Genomic DNA, 14,402 nt, shown 5'->3' with positions numbered 1-14,402 from the left:
ATGTCTCATTCTCCATATATCTATCAAATTTAGATTTTGAGTCATATCAAAAAAGTCTTTGGTAATTTATCTTCCTTGGTCTCTTTTTTGCTTGGCTGATCTGCCTGTCTGATCTGGAACTCCATTTAGGTCTCCCATTAAGATCATCTTTTGATCTGCAAATTCGTGTAGTTCTGTTTCTAGTTTTTTAAAGAAGAATACTTTTTTATTGTTGGGTGCATAAGTGCCAACCAATAACACTTTCTCTCCCTGAATTTTAACTTGTATTATTAAGATTCTGCCTTTTTCATGCTTCTGAATCAATCTGGGTTCAAGTGCAGGATTAATGTAAAAAAAAAAAAAACTCCTCTTTTTTTGGTTTTATCTGATGAAATGAAATCCATACCTAATTTTTTTTTGTTAATTAAGACCCCCTTTTTTGCAATATGCGTCTCTTGGAGGCAAATTATGTCTAATTTCTATTTTGCTATTACATGCTCAATCCGATTGCATTTGGCTTTACAGTTCAATCCATTCACATTCCTGCTCATGTCACTGTGAACCTGTTTTGTAAATTCTTGCATTGATTGAACCATTTCTTTCCTGAATTCCAAGAGTTGCTGTGCAAGAAGATCTGTTTGCTCTCTCTCCCCTTTATCTCCCGTTTCTCCTCGCACACTAGCCCTTCTAGCGGCCACCACCGCTGCAGCTGCCACTTTGCTGGTTGTTGTTCCCTCCTTACCCAACATGTCTTATCAGTTGGTTCCCAGTGTTTTTTGAGTTGTTCAAGGTCACACCTGCAAGTTCCGGCTCTATCCCAGCCATGAGGTTGTTTCCCCCCTCCCAGACTCTTTCCAGTTTCCCTTTCCCTTTTGTCTGACTTCTCCCTCCCCACAACAGCAAATCATACAGTCATATAACAAAAAAGGCAGAGAGAAATGAAAACATCCAATAAATCAGGAGATATAAAATGTACAATTAAAAGGGCAAAAAAATAAGAAGAAAAAATAAGAAAGTAATTTAAAAGTCCATAAAGCAAAAAGATGTTAGGCCAGTTCAGTTTCAGATTTATGTCTTTAAAAACAAGGTTATTCTTTAATTTGTACTTATCTACTTGTAATTGTTTCAAACAGTGGTGACTTGCAATAGTTCCAGAATTTATATCTCCATTTTATTTCTTATATGTAATCCCATGGCATTTTGTCTTCTTGTTTAATTCACAAACGTGCTGGAGTTTCAATCGACAGATCTTTCTTGGCAAGCTCTTTCAATCTCTTGGAGTATTGAAGTTACTTTGGAAGCTGTTCCAGGCTCTTTCCACTTTCTGTGGTTACCCCACAGAAGTGCTGAGAGTCCCCTGCTAGCTCCCTTTCTTTTCCCTTTTCCTCTTCTGCTCCACCAATTTTTAAAATACTGTTCAAATTCCTCCAGCTGTCAGTGGGTTTTTAACTTTATAATCCAATAGGTTACTTGATAGTTAATATATATATTCATTAGAGTTAAATGTTTCAACTCTCCGTTGCTGTAGGCAGTCTCTGTGTCCCATTCACAAAAAGATTCCCTTTCATAGAATCATAGAATGATAGAGTTGGAAGAGACCACAAGGGCCATCGAGTCCAACCCCCTGCCAAGCAGGAAACACCATCAGAGCACTCCTGACATATGGTTGTCAAGCCTCTGCTTAAAGACCTCCAAAGAAGGAGACTCCACCACACTCCTTGGCAGCAAATTCCACTGTCAAACAGCTCTTACTGTCAGGAAGTTCTTTGCAGAGCTCATCCGCAGAAATCGGAAGCTGACTTCCTGTTTTGCTTTCGTTTCGCCAAATAAACTTTTTAGCCTCTAATTTTTTATTTTAAATGTTTTATTTCACATTTACCTCTAATTGGAAGATCTGCTGCTTCTGGTGACAAATCATGGCTTCGGCAGCAGGCTGTGTTGGAGTTGAGAGTGAACTCAAGCCCCTTCCCTCCCACGCGCACAGCAGCAGCTGGGAGATGTTATGGGGCCGGGTTTTTCCACTCTGCTGGAGCCCTCGGGTCCCCACTCTTCTGGGGGGGGAGGGTTGGGGTGCGCTGAGCTCTAGCACCACCCTCCACGCCTTTCTGTCCACTCCATGTTGTGGACGACACTTAGCACATTGCCATTGTCCTCCGCAGTAGACAGGAAGTCCGCTACCAAGAAAGTATTCATACTGAGTACAGTGGTACCTCTGGTTACGTACTTAATTTGTGCCGGAGGTCCGTTCTTAACCTGAAACTGTTCTTAACCTGAGGTACCACTTTAGCTAATGGAGCCTCCCGCTGCTGCTGCTGCCGCGCCGCCACCGTGCGATTTCTGTTCTCATCCTGAAGCAAAGTTCTTAACCCGAGGTACTATTTCTGGGTTAGCGGAGTCTGTAACCTGAAGCATATGTAACCTGAAGCGTATGTAACCTGAGGTACCACTGTACTTCTCTCATGAGCTGCAGCCTTTGCATTCTGTTGTATGTGCCACTGAAAACCTCATAATGGAAATCCAAGCTGATATTTAATATATTGAGCCAGCATTCAGTGCACTGCTTGCACTTTTCAGGAGCCTACTGTTCCCTTGCCCCATTACAGTAGCTTAGAGGATATAGGCCTTTTATCTTCACACAGATGGGCACTTAACTAGCTGCTACTATAGAAAAGTCACCTGCCTCTCAGAATCTTGAAGAAATTGTTTTGTTTTGCCATGCAGGCAGCTGGAGAGAAACAGGATAGAAAGGTCAAGGCATTCTTAAACAACTTTAACTCATGATTAGAGCATAACTTGTAAAGCAAACGGCCCCCTCCACTGCAGCAGACAGGACTTTGTTGGGAGCTTTGCATACCAACGTTAACACTTTTTATAGCAAGTTAACCTCCGATTCCTTTTAGGTTAGGATTTTAAGCAAGAAGATTGATTTTAGCGATATTCAATCCAGATGTGGTTCCAAGGATAACATCACACATTCAGCAGGGGGAGGAAATGTAAGTAAAGATGGCGCCTGGCAAGGTACCCTGGGCCACTTTGGTGACCCTCCTCTGCACAGCCTAGTCCTTTGTGTCTTCCTACCAAGCACTCTTTCCCTTCTTGCTAATGTTTCACAGACACCTTGGTCTAGTGATGTGTTCAGCATTGTGTGTTTAGTGGTGGGTATCTCCATCCTTCCTCACAGACCACAGCAAATTTCCCAGTCTCAGTCAAAGCACTCTGCTCCACAAGACACTGACTCAGCCAACTGAAATCCACAACTATTCAAGGCCTTATAAAAAAAAAAAATCCCAGTCCTTACAGGGCTGAAAATGTGAGAAAATATTAAGGATACAAACATAAGAGTTGCGCTTGCTTAGCAATCTGGAGGTAAGGCTAGCAATATGTCCTTAACACATGGTAGTGTTTCCTTACCAGGTGGCAGCCAGGTGGCTTAGCAAGAATAGGGGAATATAGCTGTTGTAGACCCACCATTGTGTGACTTCATTTCACACTGAAGGCCTTGTAGAATCAGAGTCAACTCATGAGCCATATAATTTCCGGATATGCTTGACCCATTTGCACCATCTCATTTCATGGTGGGTCCAAAAGGGTGAATGAACCATAAGTCTATCACATATCTAAGGCAATATCTGTAGTAGCACCCCCAAATGCCAGGAACATTGTAAGGAAACATGCCAGTTTATGCTTCAGACACAAATGTAGTTTTTCTCTTAGAGGATAACATAACCTTTTAAAAAAAGGTTAGCGAGACCAAATCGGGCCTTAGAAAGGTGGAAGTGTCCTTATGTAGCTACAGGAGCACTGAAAAATATTCCAATCAGAAATCCAGTTAAGCCACAGAAGGCAATCCTGGAACTCTGTGCAAAAAGGAAATAGAAATATGTCATACAGTTCTCAGCACACAGCACTGAAACAAACTTTCTTTCACATGAAAAAACTTAGGAAAGAACTTCACTCACCTTCCTGATTTACAGTCTTCACTTTACTAATGAAAAACCTTTAAAATGGTTCTGCTAGGTTCAAATGGGAAGCTTGCTGTATTAATCTGGGTGTTTCCCTCCTTTGTGGCATGATTGTATACTACTAATCATCTATTTTCTTACAGTATCTTTCAAAGTCAAGGCACATTCATTTCCAGGTTTTATTTTCTCATTCCCAAGATATATTTTTGTATATTTTTAACAGGTGCAGATCGTAACCAAGAAGATAGACTTAAGTCATGTGACTTCAAAATGTGGCTCACTAAAGAATATCCGCCACAGGCCAGGTAAGATGGAAATTCGGGGGGGGGGGAGAGAATTTTGCAAAACACGGATTTTCCAGGGTACCTGACGTTCCATAATAAGTACTCAGGCACTGTAGGGAAATTACATTTCCTGGGGTCCCTGTCATCTGGGGTGTTGTCATTGCCACATTTGAGAGTGAAGGAAGCCTCCAGAAAAACACCTCCACTGCCACTGCCAGATAAATGTGAAACGAAGAAGATGGCTGTCCCTCCCTATAGCACCTCTGCTGTGGGTTTGCATATTTCCCATGGTATTTTCTTTTGCTAATCTCATGTACCACTTACTAGGTTATAGAGGCCATCCATTTAATATGCATATTATTGTGTTAATATGGTTTTGGAGCTACTCCCATTCCTGATCCTGGGTAAGCTGTGGAAAGGAAAATGGAGCAGGGAGATTAAGGGAAGGCAAAAAACTCATGCCACTTTCTTCCCTAGTCACAGTTCATGCACCCTCAGGTCTTCTTCCCCAAACCCAGAAGGATTCTTCTGTTGAAGTGTTTTATATAGGCACTCTTTTAACACTCTCCGTCCATTATGCAATGATTAACCTTGGTTCCTGTTGTGGTCTGCTTCCATGCAAAGTTTTGGTTTCCTTTCCAAACCCCTGACACTAAAAGTTCAGAGAGGAGCATTGGCTTATTCCAGTTTTGACATTAGGGATTTGCATACATGACTATCTCTCTCTAATTGAAAGCCATTTACAAATGATTTCTCATTCTGAAGTACACAGTGCCAGCTGCCCACACAATGAATGGCCTGATCTGCACATCATGGAAAGCCAAACTATGCTTACCAGGACTACACAAATGAGCTGGCTCCTGGAGGGGAGATTGTACCCGCTGTGCTTCTCTCCAAGCCTTTCCACTGAGCACAGCATAGCAGCCACAGCAAAGTTTGGCTCAGCGTGTCATCCTAACCCCATGATCATTGTTAAGGAGGAAAGTATGTGTGTTGAAAAGTGCTTCAGTCACAGTTGGAGAGTCTTGCTGTATTTTTCGACTTAATTTTCCTCCCATAACATCTAGGTGGAGGGCGAGTGAAAATTGAGAGCGTGAAACTGGATTTTAAAGAAAAGGCCCATGCCAAGGTTGGCTCGCTTGACAACGCTCACCATGTACCTGGAGGAGGCAATATCAAGGTAAGGCGCTGCCACTTCTACTTACTGAAACATTCATTCTGTGCATCATCCAGTTGCTTGTGAATACCCTGGATATCCAGACTAAGTGGTTCCACTGAAATCAGCAGGACAAGTTAGTTGTGATCCAAACCTTTATCACCAGCCTGTTTATTCTTTATTACATAGGCACTGCACAATTTGTCTTTTGAGCCCAGGAATTTCTCAAACTGGGAAGGTTAGCTCTAACGGCAGCAAGCAGTCCCAGGGGCTGAGGTGGGGCTTCTCTTAGGGAAGGCAGAAATACCTGTGAGGACTGGGGATTCATCCGGTGTTGTGGTCAGCCATGTCATATATACACTAGAGAATGATAGCCTGAGGTGGGACAGCAAGTATCAGCTCCACCACTCACTTCACATCTTCAACCACATCATAGCTGAGTAGAGTTGCAGGAGTAGAGGTGTACAATCCCCATGAATCTTGAATCCATGGAATAAAACTGTTGAGGGTCCCCCCCAAAAAAAAACCTTTTGTGTGTGGAAAAACCAGGCATTCATGGGAAATTTGAATATATGCCATTCTACTTACTTTATCAAAGGTCAAATTGCTTTGCTGCTTTAATATGAAATGTATTATATAAAACTGAGTGCCTACAATTATACTGGGGTATATTCATAAATGTATATATATGACTTGGGGTTCAACCCAACCAAACAATTCTGTAATTTTATGTTGTGAACAACCCTGTGATCTTCAGATGAAGAGAGGTATACAAATTTAATAAATAATAATTATAACAACAACGATTATGGATATATCCAGTATTATAGATGAAGCTGCAAACTGTTGTACCTTAACGTACCTAGTTATGTCTTGGATTTTGCCAGCTGGGAAATAAAGAGAGGTGAGAAACAGAAAGCTGTAATTCCTATAGTTAATGTTTGGCAACAAGGATTTTTTGGGGGTGGGGGTTAAAGGAATTGTGTGTGCACAGCCTTCAGTTCTTTCCAAAGAAAACATTTTATCCTTATTTATTTTGTATCTTTACAAACTTCTTTCTCTTTAAGTAGAGGAGTAAAGTTGCCTAGGAAAAAAGGTAAAAGCAAAGTGTACTCAGAATGGCATTAAATATGAAGGGAATTAACATTATTTTAATAAGATCAGTGAAATTTCTTACAGGGGTTTGCCCATCTACAAATTCCCAATGAAGTCCAGCTGAAGAGGAGCTGCTCAGGCAAACGTCTATGAAATTAGAGTCATGGACTTGTAGAGTTGGAAGGGACCCCGAGGGTCATTTAATCCAACCCCCTGCAATGCAGGAATCTCAGCTAAAGCATCCAGGACAGATGGCCTTCCTAACACCTCTCCTGGGAGTCTGTTCCACTGTTGAGAAGGTCTTATGATGTTTAGTCAGAATCTCCTTTCTTATAACTTGAATTCATTGATTTGGGTCCTACTCTCCAGAGCAGGAGAAAACAGGCTTGCTCCATCTTCCATGTAACAGCCCTTTAGATATTTGAAGGTGGCTACCATATCTTCTCTCAGCATCCTCTTATCCAAGCTAAACATATTCAACTCCCTCAACCATTCGTCCTAAGGCTTGATTTCCAGACACTTTATCATTTGCACATGTTCCAGATTGTCAATATCCTCCTTAAATTGTGGTGCCCAGAACTTGACACAGTACTCTAGGTGTGGTCCAACCAGGGCAGAATAGAGCAGTACTATGAGTTCACTTGATCTGGACACTAGACTTCTGTTGGTGCAACCTAGAGTAGGATAAGTACCGGTATTTTTTTGCTGCTGCGTCACTCTGCTGACTCACGTTGTACTTGTGGTCTTCTAAGACTCCTAGATCCTTTTTACATGGCAAGCCACATGTCCTCCATGGAAGTTAATATTATTTTGATAAGATTAATGCAATATATTATGGGGGGAAATTGACTTGGGGAAAAATTGAAGTGAATTTGAGGGGCTCTGCTGAAGTAAAAAATCCATAGCCCTTTCATGGTAAATTAAAATAATATTTATTAAATTGACACTCTTTCTTTGGGGAGCTTCACATGTCTGCAGTTGCTGCGTTTTCTTTAGTGAGCCTGCTTTCTTTGTACAGATTGACAGCCAGAAGCTAAATTTCCGAGAGCATGCTAAGGCCCGGGTAGACCATGGAGCTGAGATCATCACGCAGTCACCAGGCAGATCCAGCGTGGCTTCCCCACGGAGGCTCAGCAACGTCTCATCCTCTGGAAGCATCAACCTGCTTGAATCTCCTCAGCTTGCTACTCTCGCTGAAGATGTCACTGCAGCCCTAGCTAAACAGGGCTTATGAATTTGCTTCATTTAGCAGTGTTTGAAGTAATAATATTTAGGCATGAGCTCTTGCCAGGAATGGGCTCTGAGCAGGTGTTAACATTCATTCTTTACCATGTCTAAAATTAAGTCACATCCCAAGACTGTAGTAACCATAAAATAAAAACTGGGGGAAAGTTATACATAGATGCAGAAATTGGCCTGATTTCCATTTACAGCAGGAAGACACTGGCTTTTATGTGGGTACAATTGCAGTATATTACATTGGACAATAATTGTCGCTCTGCCCTGTTTTGCATGGAGTACTGTATTATGATACAATGCATTTTTACCTTTCATGTGCCTGAAGGCCATCCATCTACCACTTTTTGAGGAGCCTTGTTAAATACCTTGAGTTGCTCATTTTACCATTTTGTTGATGGATGGAATTAAGGAACATCTCCCATTGTAATTTACTAACAGGTTAAATTAAACTGGAGAGTCTGAATACCAGGCAGAAGGGCAAATAAAGATGTCAAAGCTTCAAAAGGGGGTTTGCAGGGTTGGGTTATTTTATATAAATGGGTAGAAGAAAGAGTCAATTAAGTTATTAACGTTGTTGAACTTGGATAATTATGTTGGTGTATAGCTGATTCCAATAAATTATTTAACTAATAATTAAAGAAAGTAGTGGGGGGGGGAATCATATGAACTGTATTGGGGAAGTGGCATTTTTCTTTTCTAAAAGCAGCTACTGAAAATAAGCAATGGAATTGTGTCTGATTAGAATGTTGGTTAAGCAGCTAGGTTTGTGTCTACACTACTGGTTTCACATCCTTTCCATCTGTTTGATACAGTATTATTATAGATATATATTTCTCTGTGGCCATTTGTGATACGCCCTCTCATACTTGAATATTCTACTTCTTTATTCACAGTATCTGTGTCTCTTGCACCCTTTGGTGTTGCAATTTTAGGTATGTGAAAGTAGATGTTAGCAGGGTTTTTATTTCCCTATTCAGACTTTTAAAAAATACAAAAAGGCAAAGATATTTTAGCATGAAATTGCTTTCTGTGACATCTCAAAACTGTGACCCTGTTTTAGTGCCAGATGCAAGTCTCTTCTGTGATACGAGAAAAAATACTCTCCCTTCTTTCTCCTGTACTTCCTCATTCTTTTTTTTATTATTTAATTCACCATGACTCTATGGGGTCCAAGTATCTTTTTTTAATTTTCCAAAAAGATGGATTTGGATTCTAAATTAATAAAATAAAACAATGGTTCATTTTTTGGCATTTTTAAAAAATCCTGCAATAAGAGTGGAATATAAAGTTATTTATTTATTTATTTATTTTCTTTTGCTAAAGTTGAAATTCCAAGAAACAATGGGAGAGTTTAAACAGAAGTCATTTCCATTCCTTTAATGGCATCTTTGCATAGATGTGCTCAGATGCCTCCGGAGAATGATGCTCTGGAGAGATGCATACATAATGCATGTTGATTACTGGTAACATAATTAAATAAGCTTCTTATACAGCATCACCAAGGTGATGGAACTGATAAATAAATCTGCAGAATGCATATGTTGAACATAAAAAGTATATGGCAAGTGTGTGTAATAAGAAATAAGACAAGAACACCTAGACATTAAAGTGGAGTCTAGGGGATTTCCACCACTGCCACATGGACACTAAGAGAATATTGGTGGTATGGTAATATGACACATAAGTGGACAAATGTCTACTCATGTTATGTATGTTAGCTTTGACTAGGTGATAATAATTACTTATTTCAACCTGCAGATCAATTGCTCATTTCCTTATAAATTCACCTGCATAACATTTGCATGCTCTCAAGCTGAACGCTCTCAAGTACATGAACGGTTCATTAGGATGATTTTACATGTTGGAAGCTTTTTGAAAAGGGCTACCTCTTAAACACCTTAATTTACAAAATATGTATCCAGTACTGATTTTAAAATGGTTTTTAAAGATAGAAAACATCAACGGTATGATCAACCATGAGTCTTGGTAGCACCGTAAAGACTAAAACAATTACCATGGCAAATGTTTCAGGGACTAGAACCAAATTATCAGATGCACAGATCAGACTTCCAATATATTCCAGTACTGTTCCCTTAGTTATGGAGTTCCATAAAATTAAATTAGATCATGAATATTTAAAAAAGCTTTCTAAATGGCATCAGCTTATTTCTAATAGGTAAAACTTCAGCAGTGTATTGTAGAGCTTGTTCAAATTCCATGGAATGAATGAAAGCCTAAGTAATACCCTTATACATTACATCCTAAAAGCAATCTCATGTTGTAAGATGCCTCATTCAGTTTATGATGCAGTCATATAATTAATAAAAAAAACCTAGCTTAGACACCAGTGCATCAGGAGGCTGTGATGTTGCTTAGAATAATCGTGCAAAATACAAACACTAAGAACAAAAGAAGAGCTCTGCTGGATCAGACTAGGGGTCCATACCGCCACCGCTTCAGGAAAAAAATAATAAAGGCAAAAGAACAGTATTTTTAGTGAAATGTTGTCACTCTGACTCTATGCCATTGGTTCTTGCAGATTAGCCTCTTAGTGTTTTTACATCTTTTTCCAGTCTTAGAGAGTGCCCAAGGTACTACTGAACCTCACGTGGACGGATGCTGATTGCCAGCCAGTCAGAACAGTGTTTAATCTGTGACTATTTTGTATTCTGCTTTTTTGGGATATAAACACATTCTAGATGGTGAAGTTATTTATTGAGTATATATGTCCAATGCTGCCGAGTCATTAATTTCATGCTGCAAATTTATCTTTCTCATCTTAAAGAGAAGTCCTTGTAATCGATAATCATCCTTCCATAGAAAGTTCCATAGAAAGTTGCAGAATTTTGCTGAAGTCGTACAAGTTGAAGAGCCAGCAGGAGATCATGTTATTATTAAAAGAAATGCACACACTATGTTACAGGACTCTAGATTTTTGCTGGGCTGGTAGCGGGAGGGGGGGCAGCCAAATCTTAACTTCCCATGCCTAAGTTTCATTTAAAAGCTAACAGCACAACAATTCAGGGGTAAGTTATCGTGTGCAACAGCCACACAAGAGCACTGCTGTTCTTCAAGTCAGCAAGATAATATTTTGCTGGATTGTGCCCTATTGCAGTTATCGGAAAACACGTCTTTGTCGGTTTTATGGAGCTGGCACTGTAACACTGACTAACAAGCTCTTGTAAGTTCAAGTATAATGAAGTAATGTGCACTTAGCAATTTGTGGAGAAGATGAATAAAAACATGTAGGGCTGCCATAGATGGTTCAATTAAAAAAACATCTGTCCCTTGGGATCCCTCTGTTTCTCTCTGCTTACATAGCATTTGCTTCTGTGTAATCCTAGACATGATGAGACAAAAAAAAAGACAGACAGGCAGACATTTTTTTGTCCAGCAACAGTAGTCCAAGCTGCTAATTATAAGGGTAGTCCTTTTGCCTACTGGGATATTATCTATAGAACGTATATGGCATTAGACATCTAACCGTATGCTCTCCTATACAGCTGCAACCTTTCTCTTCATAATGGCTGTTTGCAAATATCTATGTCTGCCTAGTGTACGTCCCGAAGGATCCAAAAATGTGGACCACCAAGTCACAATAAGCATGCAAGGGGCTTTTCTGTAGTCCTGAATTCCAGACTCCCTTCCAGAAGATATAATGCAAATCAACATAAAAGAGGAAGCTGGAAGCCAAAGCTTCAACCTAAGCCAGGGCTGCAGTCCCACCAGCGGCTTGGTAGACTCTCTGGTTTCGCTGCCTCCTTAGAAGCGTAAAAACAGGGTAGTAGTTGTTGAGCCCCCAAAAGGACACCCACCCACAGCTGACCGGGTGTGATCAGCTTGGTTGTGCAGGCCTATCCAGAAACTGCTCTAGAGCTTTCTCTCTCAGGGACAGCTGCTCCTAGCAAATTCCATTACAAATGAAGCAGATAGTGAGTTTGCAGATTTGGTAAGGCCAGGCCTAACAGTCATTTCAACTTTAGCAAAGAGAAACATAAAATTGCCTTCTGTGTGCTGGGATTCCCCCTCCCCCTTTCCCTTTTTTCAAAAAGAAGAAGGAGGAAACAACAGTAGGCCATTACAAAGCCCGTGTAGCCATTTCTTTTCCTGGCAATTCTAGAGCCTGTTATCATAAAAGAGGCATTTCTTGAATGGCTGGTGGTAGGTAGTTCATGTTTTTCAATCCAATTTGCAATTGTATTTGTTGCTATATAGTGATTGTTTTGCAAAATAAAATGGCTTGTCATCTAATTGCTTGCACCCCGTCTTCTTTCTTTGCATTTCTCCCCTCCCTCCCCCAGTGGGGTTCTTAATATATCAGCATCCTCACCTGATTTGTCTTTGCAAATTTTCTCCTTTTAATAATGACTCTCGTTAGTGGTGCAGATGGGCAGTTGGGCACACTAGTCCTAATGGCCTAAAGGGCCAATTCAGGACCCTTGCCTGCACTTTTTTTACTTCAGCACAGCGTTTCCTCAGAAGTAAACCCCTTGCCTGCAGTGCGGTTGGCTCCCAGGTAGGTGGGCTTAGGATTGCACCCTGCATGTTCCTGGTCAAAATGGAGGCCTGCTTCTTCCTGAACTAAGAAAGCTGCTGCCTGGCTGTACCAATTCCAGCAGAAACTTGATATTTGCAAGACGGAAAAGAAGGAAACAGGTAACCGGGGGGGGGGGGCGACCTTCTAGTTTTCTGTGTGTTGAAGCGAGTATTCCCTCATGTGAGCACTCTCCCTACAGACTGAAGCAGATAGTGTTGTTGGCAAGCCTAGTATTTCTGATGTTTGCCTCAAATATGAGGTGAGCATCATCAGGACCTAGCTATTGCTATCTGCCTCAGGTTTTAATCCATCAGAGTCGTGCTTTTCTTGCCCTCCTCCCAGCTTCCAATATCTTTCCCTCCTTTTCCCATCCAACCCAATGAACAGTGCTGCTACTTCACAGAGAGAGAAAGATTTATTTGCAGCGGCCACCGGCCTTCACAATTGGAGCAGGAGGTAAAAACGTGTATAAGCAGGGAATATTAATCACCAAACTAAATCAAAGCACCAGCCATTGTGGTTTGTATACGGAATAGAAACACTAAGCAGGTAGAATTGCCAAGCTCCAGGACCTTTTTTTCCTTTCAGCTGGAACTTTCTGGAACTCCATTCTGAACTGCAAGGAGAAAAGTCAAATAATAAGTGTGCAAATGTTCAGATTGAGATAATGGGCTGATTAATTCTTTACACTAAGCTGTGTACAAAGAGCAAACTGACAGCACATGAACCACCATTTTGGCCTCTCCGCAGAGGTGTGCATTGGCAGGATGCCACGGATTCCCCCAACCCTCCTTTGGCCTTGGGGAAATGTCATTTGGGCGGCTGGAAAAGGCCTGGCAGCAGAGCAGGTGCCAAGATGGGAGCGAGGAGAGATTTCTCTCCCACCTGCCATGGTAAGTCCGGGAACGAGGCCTAAAGGGTCTGGAAGGGTTGGGCACTTGCTGCCCTGGGTGGGATATAATGTAATAATAATCCAAAGTATTTCCTGAATTGGAAGGGGGGGTAGTTAATTCTAAGGCAGTCTAAGCTACCAGGCACTCACCCTTAAATCCTTACTGTCCTGACACAAGTTTCTGCCTCAGTACACAAGATACATTTAAAGAAACACCACATCAATTGATCCTGGGAACTAGTTTACCCCTAACAGAGCTACAGTTTTCAATACCCTTAACAAACTACACTCCCCATGATACTTTAGGGGAAGCTGTGTGTGCTCTTTTATGTATGGCATTCACAGCTTACCCTTGTATTGTCCCTATCGGCCCAGTCACAAGTTGAATAACCAACAAGGTGCTACCAGGATGCGAGGAGGCTGCTGCTAAGTTGTGCAAGAATTAGTTATAGGAAACGACCACACAGAATCAGGATCCTATACCATGTTTTTCTGTGTGCCCCCATGTATAAAACGACCCTTATTTTTTTGAACCCCAAATTAAGAAATCAACATTTTATGATTATGATGAAATGATTGGCAGTTCCGGCAGCAGCTTCATGGCAGCCGTGGGAAGGTAAGTAGTGTTTTTGTAACCCCTGTGCATTCCCCATCCGTGTATAAGACAACTCCCAATTTTTGGCAGATTATTTAAAACAAAAAACATCGACTTATACACGGAAAAATACGGTAATTGTAAAGTTGTAAACTAGAGGCCCAAAGGCTATCTAGTTCAACCCACATGCAATGCAGGAATCTCAACACATGGTCCCCTGCCCAATTTGAAACCATACCGGACGCTACTCAGCTTTGCAAATGTGCTAGCAGTTTTACTGTTGTAGCACCCTGCTCATGGTTAACGCTTAGCTGGAATGAAATATTCAACGCAGCAATAGAGAAATTAAAATAATAATTTATTTGTCAGACAAATAAATGATAGGCACAGTGGTATATGATTACCAAAGCTCTGCCTGCCTCCAGCCCTGATAGCCAGTACTTATATTTCCTCAGCCCAGCCCCCTTGCTCCTCCTTTGGCTGCCTCTGTCCTATCAGCCTGGTTGAAATTCCTATTGGCTGTTTGCTAGAACCAATCATAAAAGATACACCCATTTCCTATTACCTTTTATGGGAGACAAAGAGCTATATTTCCTTCTATCCATAAATGGCAGACAAGTAGCCATATATCTTACATTTGCCTCGACAAGGCACCTTAATTAC

At 41.1% G+C, this 14,402-nt stretch overlaps 1 protein-coding gene and 1 long non-coding RNA gene across 30 annotated transcripts in view; one reads left to right on the top strand and one right to left on the bottom strand.

Annotated features, from left to right (window-relative positions):
- Positions 1-7,871, top strand: part of MAP2 (microtubule associated protein 2) — a 282,714-nt gene extending 274,843 nt beyond the window's left edge. For 23 of the 29 annotated variants that reach the window (XM_081189952.1, XM_081189950.1, XM_081189942.1 and 20 more), the window contains 4 exons: positions 2,880-2,972; positions 4,165-4,246; positions 5,293-5,405; positions 7,495-7,871. In XM_081189952.1, the coding sequence (XP_081046078.1) occupies positions 2,880-2,972; positions 4,165-4,246; positions 5,293-5,405; positions 7,495-7,710 (504 nt within the window). In that variant the 3' untranslated portion in view covers positions 7,711-7,871. The remainder of the gene's footprint in view (positions 1-2,879; positions 2,973-4,164; positions 4,247-5,292; positions 5,406-7,494) is intronic. The other 6 variants (XM_081189945.1, XM_081189944.1, XM_081189937.1 and 3 more) reach the window with 1 other exon arrangement.
- Positions 7,872-12,648: 4,777 nt separating this feature from the next.
- Positions 12,649-13,759, bottom strand: LOC308584998. The gene is made up of 2 exons (XR_014007064.1): positions 13,495-13,759; positions 12,649-12,868 (listed from the first exon to the last, which is right to left on the bottom strand). It is a non-coding gene; the product is annotated as an uncharacterized lncRNA (long non-coding RNA).
- Between the last annotated feature and the right edge of the window lie 643 nt (positions 13,760-14,402).

The sequence above is a fragment of the Podarcis bocagei genome (assembly GCF_964188305.1).
Source record: "Podarcis bocagei genome assembly, chromosome: 1".
In the NCBI taxonomy this organism is placed as follows: Eukaryota; Metazoa; Chordata; class Lepidosauria; order Squamata; family Lacertidae; genus Podarcis; species Podarcis bocagei.
Note: the sequence above shows the minus strand (reverse complement) of the source record. Positions and strands in the feature narration are given on the sequence as shown.